Here is a 9,679-nt window from a genome sequence, read left to right as displayed (position 1 = left end):
AGCTTCCTAATGTATTTGTCTTTTCCTTTTCTTCTCAAACAAGATGTGATTTTCATCAAGAAAGGTCAACTGAGTATGTATCACCGAAGAATATCTATGTATACAAGTAGGATAAAACTCACTTGTGTATAGATAGTTTTACAAGGTATTATTAGCATCTTCTCTGGTCACCAAATCAGATTTCCCTGGAAGAGTCTGAAAAAAAAATGTTTATTGTTCTAGGCTCTTCGGAGTAACGGGAAACTGTGCTGCTTGTAGTAAGCTCATCCCCGCCTTTGAGATGGTGATGCGCGCCAAGGACAACGTTTACCACCTCGACTGCTTTGCATGTCAGCTTTGTAATCAGAGGTAAGCACCGATTATTCTGACTTCTAAAAAAGTGGTAAATCTCCCTTTGCTGGTTGTGTGTTTAATGGTGGGAATTATTTTAGTACCCTTTACTTAAAGCAACTTATCTCAAAATTTTTGTTTTCTGCAACAACTCATTCGAGGCCAGAAACACATCACTGAGGAGGAGAAAGGTCTCAATTCTATCCTGTCCCTCAAAGAACTGCATCATAGAACAGGATATGATAGGAGGTGAAAACAAGTATATGAAAACTTTGTAGAAAACTTTCTCTTCTTACTCATTCTTTTCTCTTGTTTTTCTTTTAAAAAGTAAATTTAAAATATCTTTACTACTTGAGCAAACAAATTTGCAGAGGAAAACACACAGAAATTTATGGCAAGCAGTGTGTATTCATCTTATTTTCCTTGTATACAGTTGCTCTATATCTTGATTTCTTACCTTGAATTTTAACCTTGTTGTATATGTACTTTTAAATTTGCTTCAAAGCTTGGGAACTAGGTTGGATATAGTTATCAGTATCAGAGAGGCAGCATTGAAGGATGGAAAGGATGTTACAGAGGGGATCTAGAAACCTAAACTCTAGTCTGGACTCTCCCTAACAAGATATATGAGCATAAACCAACCATCTTAGTCCTCTGGACCCCAGTTTTCTCCTTTATAACAAAATAGAGTTAGATTAGTCCATTTTAGAGAACTCTCTCATCTCAAAGTATTATGATTTCATTCCATTTTTTCTAAAGTGAAAATTATAACATATTTCTAGTGAGAGCTATATACGATGATGCCTGTTTTATGTGATAAATGCAGAGGATACTAGAATATTAAAAGATACATCATCAAAATACATTTCAAAAATTACTGTGCTTGATGGAGTTTAATGAAAATAAATTCAGCATGTGGGTGAAAACACCTGACTGTAATAAATATTCAGTTAGTTTTGTCCAGTTCTCAGTTACTGTAATTGGCCTTGTTTTACTGTCAAATGTAGTATCTTCTTATGAAGTGCTATAGAGTAATGGAAAGAACATGTATTTACACTGATAACTGGATTCAGATTTCAGTCCCACCATGAACTGGCTGTGCAGGCTTCAGTTTGTTGCTTAATTTCTCTGAGTTTGGTTTGTGCATCCTTAAAATGCAGACAATAATGCCTATCCTGCAGATTTTGAAAATTAAATGAAAAAAAACTTACAAATACAAGGAATATAATAGGTTCTCAAAAATCAGTTTTTACCTTGATATCTATGATTTATTTTTAACCATATAGTATTTCACTAACTTGGTTTTTACATGAGGTATCTCTTGCTAAAAGTAGATGTTCAAAATGTTGCCCAGTATGCTTCACGATGTATAATTGACACAGGAAATAATTCAAGAAGTCACCTTGCAGCATCTTGAGTCTTCTCAACAGATGTTTGGAATCATAGTAGGTTGATTCAGTCTGTGGTGACATTTAGCCAAAAATAAATTGGCATATGTACATATTTTTATTATAAAGATAGGAATACAAAAATACAAATACCCGCACATCCTTATAGATTCATTACCATGCATATGTATGTCTTAAAGGTATATTAGTAGTAAATTTAGAATTTTTTTGTTTACTTATCACATTAACCCACTAAACATTTACTAACAATAGAGGTATCTTTCTATAACTCTAATATTTACTGCTTTTCTGCTTATAGAATGTTATAGATTGATAGTGGAAAATTTAGAAAATAAGGATGTAAAATAACATTGTGCCATGTCTCACGACTCTGAAAGAAATTATTTCATTGTTTTGTTGTCTAGCTAGTCATACATTTTTCTATGCACATGTGACAAGTGGTATATAACATATGCTTTATATTATATCCACACTTAAACATCTTAAAGGAAAGTAGCAAGGAAGAATCCTAATATTTGATACTTGTACTTTTTCATTAATATAGTGAGCCTTTTTACCTGCCTTTAAAAATTATTTTATGATATTTTAAGCTTTCTTGTGTTCAGCTTTATGGATAGAGCTTCATATATTGTTAAATCAGTCTTTTATCATCAAATGTGTAGGTTTTATCTTCTGGTTTTTTATATCAGTATCATTAACTTAATATGGACTTTATAAACAAATACTCAAATCTGTGTCAAGCTAAATTTGCAGGCACATGCTTAATTAGACAAAGCATATAACAGTTTAAGGTTTATGTTATATATTGCCAAAATGCTCTTCAGAAAAATTGTACCAATTATCCTTACTCCAGAAATGAAAAAATAATGCATTCCCTTACAGAAGTTCTAACACTGGGAATTACTATTTTAAAAGATATCCTTGTCACCTTGAGGGATGAAAGATGATATCTTATTATCATTTTTAATTAGCATTTATTTGATTACTAGTGGCCCTTTGATATTTTTCTATTAGGAAACTGCCTGTTTATTCCTTTCATCCATTTTTCTATTAAGGCAGACTTACCTATTTTATCCATGTTCTACACAGAAAATTAAAACATCATTCAAGTGCTAAGCCCAGCCTAAATTCCATTATGATGCAAAGTAATTGTAGGTTGTTAATGCTATTTACAAATCGTATATCAATTTTATTTCACCATTGAAATAAAAAGTTGCATTCACAATTAAGTTTGTCTCCTCAGTGGAACTCAGTCAAGTAAGACAAATACTCCTAAATTTTGACTCTAAAACTGTTCACCTTCTTATTGCTGCAAAATACTGTTCTAGTATCATTATTAAAGTGCCTAATATATTTCTGTGTGTGCTTCATTTATTACATGCCATAATGGGACTGCATATCTTTAGTGCTGGCTATGCACAATTAGCACTTAGTTATTGTCTTGTCACTTCCATCCCTACAAGACAAACTCCTTTAATGCAAGAAGTCAGCTAATCTTCATCAGTCAAGCAAAGCAGACGAATCATGTTACTCTGAATCCAGAAGGTTTTCAGTACAGGAGACTCTCCTTTTACATTGATGTTTGCTTGGGGAAATCTCCCCAGGAAAGCCATTCACCACAGGAGCCTGTACTCATAGTAGCCACATCATTGTCCCAGTGGTACACCTTTGCAAGTGACACACAGAACCGATGGGTAATTTATAGGCACTTTCCCTTAAGCAAACTCTCTTGATATCTGAAATTGTGGTATCATAAATGCTTACGAGTATTATTTAGCAGTGGGAGTCCCTGCTGGCTCAGTGGTAAAAAAAATACGCCGGCCAATGCAGGAGACATGGATTTGATCCCTGGGTCTGGAAGATCCCCTGGAGAAGGAATTAGCAACCCACTGCAGTATTCTTGCCTGGAGAATCCCAAACCCACTCCTTTTTTATTCTTGCCTGGAGAATCCCATGGACAGAGGAGCCTGGTGGGCTACAGTCCATGGAGTCGCAGAAGAGTCGGACACAACTTAGAGACAGAACAACAATAAGAACAATCATTTAGCAAGCCGTTTGATCTTAACTTTTAAATCAAAGTATCAGTAAGATACAAAGCATTGCTGAATGTCTAAAAAAGATAGTGAAAGGACTTCCCTGGTTGTCTCATGGTTAGGACCCTGCACTTGCACTGCAGGGGTGTGGGTTCCATCTCTGGTTGGGGAGCCAAAATCCCACATGCTTCATGGCCAAATAAAAATAAATAAATGAAGTTTTTGACTAAGGTAATAGTAACAGTGAACCTTCAGGATTGGTGGTCTTCTCTGTCCTGTAAGTAAAAGGGTCTGGCTAAAAATGGGCTTCCCTGGGGGCTCAGATGGTAAAGAATCCACCTGCAATACAGGTGACCCACATTCAATCCCTGGATCGGGAAGATCCCCTGGAGGAGGGCATGGCTACCCACTCCAGTACTCTTGCCTGGAGAATCCCATGGACAGAGGAGCCTGGAGGGCTACAGCCTACGGGGTCGCAAAGAGTCGGACATGACTGAGTGACCAGCACTTCTTCACTTCATGGCTAAAAATGTGTGCATCTGCATTTGAAGATATCTAAAAGTATGTCTATTTTGAAAGGACCAGAAGAAGATTATTTTGAGCACCTTGTATGATAACTTGAATCTTATTCAGAATTGGGAAGTTCTGGTTAATTTCTTAAAAATGAGTGACACCCCCCCCCAGGAAAATTCTAGAAAGCTAAGTGATGTTTATAAGAGAAGGGAAAAAAGTGCTCCTCTGTAATGAAATGGCCTCAAATATATATAACTGTGTGACATTTGAAAAAAAGAAAAACGCACTGTGCTAGGCTCTGTGGAAACAGAGGTGAATAAATTCTAGTTTCTATCTTAGGGTTGTTCAGAACTATAGAAGAGACTGGACATCAAAGACTCACAGAAGAGAAGAATGTAAATATCTGTTTACTAAATATACAAAACAGATCTATACTGAGGGAAGAGAGGTCTGTCCCTTTTGTCCTTCTTATGAAAGCATCAAAGGGTTGATGTGCTGGATTTTAAAGGATCCTCTAAGACTGGTTAGGGTTAGGAAGTGTGTCTGGTTGGAGGATAGGGGAGGTGACAAAGCCTTGGTGCGGTGAGGAAAGGGTTTTCCAAATAGATGGAACAGAGGCAAGACATGGAGGTGTGAAGCCATGAATGTGTTCTGGAAATGAACAGAGGCTCAGAGATTGGTAGTTGTGGAGTAGTTTGGTGAGGATGTGGAGGAGTAGGGAACAGAGAGGAAATTGTGAAGGTAAGAAGTCAGTGAACTAAAGTCAACATGAATCCAAATTTAAATTATTCATCAAAAATAGCTTTGTTATTTGAAGAATTCAGTTCTAGAATAAGTCTGTCTTCACCAACATTTATGGGGCACCCGCTTCAAGTGGTAATATAGTTTATGGTGGTATTTCAAAGAGTTCAAACAAAATTTAACTCATGGTCATTTACCTCAGCACTACCACTCTGAGTGGGAAATCTGTTACACATTCATGAGAAAATTTGAAATGCCACAGTAAATGATACACCAAAAAGAAAGTGCTTTGCAAAAGATTAGAATGTGTTGATGGGGTCAGGGAATACTTATGGAAGGAATGGAAACTAAAAAATCTTTATTCATTTGTTGAAGTATGTGCATGCTAAGTCATATAGTTGCTGTATAATAGTGTGTAAGTTACAGGTGTACAATATAGTGTGTGATCAGTTGCTTCAATTGTGTCTCTTTATGTGACCCCATGGACTGTAGCCCACCAGGCTCATCTGTCCACGGGATATACCAAGCAAGAATAACGGAATGGGTTGTCATGCTTTCCTCCAGGGGATCCTCCCACCCCAGGGATTGAATTGTGTCTCCTACATTGGCAGGCGAGTTCTTTACTATGGAATCACCAAGGAAGCCCCAGTATAGTGATCCACAATTTTAAAGGTCATACTCCACTTACGATTATTATAAAATATTGGCTATGTTCCTCATGTTGTGCAGTATATCCTAGTAGCTTATTTTGTACCTGATAATTTGTACTTCTTTCACCTATTCTTATATTTCTCCCCCCAAAAAAAAGGAATTTCTGGAATTTAAGTAGATAGAAAAAGGGGAGAAATATCCCTGACTAGAGAGCAGCTAAGCAAAGATGAGAAGATTGTCAGTAGCAAATAATAATGGTAGCAAATTCTCATAGAGTGCTGATCAGACGCTGTTTTGTTTTACATGTGCTTGCTCATTTCATACTCAAAATAACCCACAAGTAGCCACTATCATGAGCCTCATTTAACAGATGAGGAAATGAAGGTATAGAGAATTTAAATAACTTGTCCAAGATTGCGCAGATAGAAAAAGGTAGATTCAAAATTTGAACCAGGAAAGTCTAGTTTTTAGTCTCTGGACTCAGATCCAGTATGAGGACCCTGGCCTGGTTCAAGGTGGGTATTTTCTTTGCTGACTGTGGTGGTGGTTTAGTTGCTAAGTCACATCCAACTCTTGCAAGCCCATGAACTGCAGCCTGCCAGGCTCCTCTGTCCATGGGTGAAAGTCGCTCAGTTGTGTCCAACTCTTTGTGACCCCATGGACTACTATACAGTCCATGAAATTCTCCAGGCCAGAATACTGGAGTGGGTAGCCTTTCCCTTCTCCAGGGGATCTTCCCAACCCAGGGATTGAACCCAGGTCTCCCACATTGCAAGCAGATTCTTTACCATCTGAGCTACAAGGGAAACCCCTGTCCACGGGTAAGTGGATATAAATGTGAGTAGATAGAGTGGAGTTAAGTGAGGTAGATATTAAATAATTTATAGCAGGATTTGGGGTATGGGTAGTATAGTTTGGTACAGAGAAGATTGTTTCTGTGTGATGATAACTATGCTGTCATTGTGAAAAGACAGTAAATTTGTTCACAACTGTACAATGAGTGTATAACCTGCACTTCTTACTGAAGTACAGTATCAAAATCTCCATCTTTTAGTAACAGAGGTATGCTAAATAGGACAGTAGAAACGTTGGAGATATGGACTAGATTCCCATTCTTTCCCAAGTGCTCTGGAAATGGAAATTAATTATAATTGGCAGTCACTCACCTTAGGAAAGTAAGATGACCAAGTTAACCTTTTCATTCTCAGAAAAGATGTTGCAAATGAAGACTTCCTAGCAGAGGCATTTGGTAACCTGTTCAAAACCACTCTAAGCCCCACATTTTACAGGGATTATTTCTTAATTATACTTATTGTCTATACTTTTCTAGTATCTAAGACCATATGAATTTAACTAGAGTTACTCCAAAATACCAGGAAATTAATTCTATGATTAATTCTTAAACTTTAAGATTAGATGGTTGAATAAACTGATTGGGCATCTTTTTATTCCTTAACATATTAGGGACAGCAGAGACTGGTGGGCTGCCGTCTATGGGATCACACAGAGTCAGACACGACTGAAGCGACTTAGCAGCAGCAGCAACATATTTTTTAATGATGCCAGAATTAATTGAACTGACTGTATCACAAGCAGTTATGATTAGATTATAAAAAGAATATCAGTTTATTTTCAATAATTTTAGCCTGACCTGTTAATATACATATATTCAACATCCTGTGACCATCACTATTTTTATAATGTTTTTCTGCAAATGCTAGATCGCATCAGGATCTGGTTATAGAACATTGGAAATTAGCCTTTCTTACAAAATCACAGTTGTAGATCACTGTGTTAGATGTCTGATATCTGCATTGCTGTTTTTCTAATTTTGTCATGTTTGTGTATAGAACATTTTAAAGGAGGATATCAGCTCTTGTTGCAAAGCAATCATAATCGGCTCTTAACCAAAGCTTTCAAGGCTGTTTTGTTTAAGTTTTATGTGTGTGACATTCCTCACCTGTGTTCTGTTTCATTTTGACCTTTAAATATAAATTGATACACACATAAAATGCACTTTATCCAGTCGACAACATATTAGTAACAACATATTTCAGGAAGGAATATTTTAGATGAATTCCATTTATATCTCACTGAATGATAAGCACTCTTTTTTAAAAGTTATGTAAAAGAGAAGTAATAATACAAAAAACCTGTTTAACTTCATACCCATACTCTATTATTCTGTTTCTGTTTTGTAGATAAGTTTATTGGGTCATAGTTTAGATTCCATGTGTAAGTGATATCATATGATATTTGTCTGTCTTTGCCTGACTTAAGTCACTTAGTTTGATAATCTCTAGGTCCCTCCATGTTGCTGAAAATGGCATTATGTCATTCTTCTTTATGGCTGAGGAGTATTCCAGAGAGAAGAGAGAAAGAGAGTGCACGTACCATATCTTCTTTATCCATTCCCCTGTTGATGGACATTGAAGTGTTTTCCATATCTTGCCTATTGTGAATAATAAAAGCTTCAATCTTGAATCCAAAGAGATCAGGGTGCTTTTCATTCCTCTACCATACATGTTCTAGCTATGGAACGTTGAGCAGGTTTTAAAAATTCTGGAGACGGTGTTAGGTTTTTCATCTGAAAAGGACAATGTTAATAAATTGGTTAGATTTAAGGAATAAATGCAATGACTCTATCTATATACATATTCAGCCTTAGCACATGGTAAGTACTTTATCAGCAGTGTTTATTTTAATTACCTACATTCCAAACATTGAGGGAAGGCTTTACATACTACATTTCTACTCTTTACTATCAATTTAACAAAAGTTACTGATGTTGAAGACAAAAATCCTGAAATTTCGTTTTTAATATCATGAGTAGAAGGTTGGGATTTGAACTCAATTCACTGCAAATGTCTCTCTGCCTTTAATATACTTCTTATTTTAATATTCCTACGGAGCTGGTGATGGACAGGGAGGCCTGGCATGCTGCTGTCCATGGGGTCGCAAAGAGTCGGACACAACTGAGCAACTGAACTGAACCATTCATTGATGTAACTGTTTTATCTTACTCATAGAGAAATGACTCAGAGAAAGTATGAAATACATCCTATATCTTGTACTGGATAGATGAGAACCATAGCACTCAGTACCAAATCCCCAGGCTCTTGGTTCAGTGCTTTTGTTGATATAATTACTCTGACTTTATTAATCTACAAATAAAATTACCTATATTTCAAGGCCCCCGAAGGTAAGAATGGCATGACACAACATGGCAAAACAAAATTTTTTTTAAATGACATTTTTATTTGATAGCAAATAGAATTTGGAGGCTTATTTTAAAAGTTAAAGCATAATTTTAGACAGTATGGAGTTGAAAAAGTACTTCTAGTTTAGTTGGTTTTCAGGAAAAGATAAGATTCAATAACATCAGCTAGAACACAAGAATATTTTATTAGAATTATTTTTGATGTGATAGTTTGTTAGTCAATTCGAATTAATTTCATTATTAATATAAAGTGAAAAATTTGAATGGTAATCAAATGTATTCTGCATGTTATTTTATATAATTTCACATGAAAGATAAGTATCTAATTTGCCTATTTAAGCCTGCTCAACAAAAGAAATATTTCCTATTATTCAACATATCCTAATGATCAGGATAATCTACAAAAACTGGTTTATCCAAACACCACTTTTTAAGCACAATATTTCATGTTTATAGTTTGCAACTAATAAAAAGAAGATATACTTGAAGTCCAGACTTGAATGTCCATTGTATCCAATAGCCTTGACCACAAACAACTGCAGGATTTCAAGATCAGGGCATAGTCTGTACTTTCAATCAGCATCATCAGCAGGCAGTAATCCTAGGGAAAAAAAAGTAAATTCCACAAATAAACAGACCAATCTTCCTTTAAGAGGAAAGCTAATTCTTTTCAATCTACTTTTTTTATTACACTATTTTCCCCTCTATCTACTTAGCTAGAATAAGGATAAATTTCCAAAGCTACCCAGTTGGAAAATAAATAGGTTCACTGTTTGTCTAGC

General features: G+C 35.8%; 1 protein-coding gene across 6 annotated transcripts in view; it reads left to right on the top strand.

Annotated features, from left to right (window-relative positions):
* Window positions 1–9,679, top strand: part of LMO3 (LIM domain only 3) — a 64,336-nt gene that overhangs the window by 50,458 nt on the left and 4,199 nt on the right. For all 6 annotated transcript variants that reach the window (XM_070453681.1, XM_020879645.2, XM_070453679.1 and 3 more), the window contains one exon: window positions 223–348. In XM_070453681.1, coding sequence (XP_070309782.1) covers window positions 223–348 — 126 coding nt within the window. The remainder of the gene's footprint in view (window positions 1–222; window positions 349–9,679) is intronic.

This window comes from Odocoileus virginianus, chromosome 23, assembly GCF_023699985.2.
Source record: "Odocoileus virginianus isolate 20LAN1187 ecotype Illinois chromosome 23, Ovbor_1.2, whole genome shotgun sequence".
Classification (NCBI taxonomy): domain Eukaryota; kingdom Metazoa; phylum Chordata; class Mammalia; order Artiodactyla; family Cervidae; genus Odocoileus; species Odocoileus virginianus.
The sequence above is the reverse complement of the archived record's forward strand: the minus strand, read 5'-3'. Positions and strand labels throughout refer to the sequence as shown.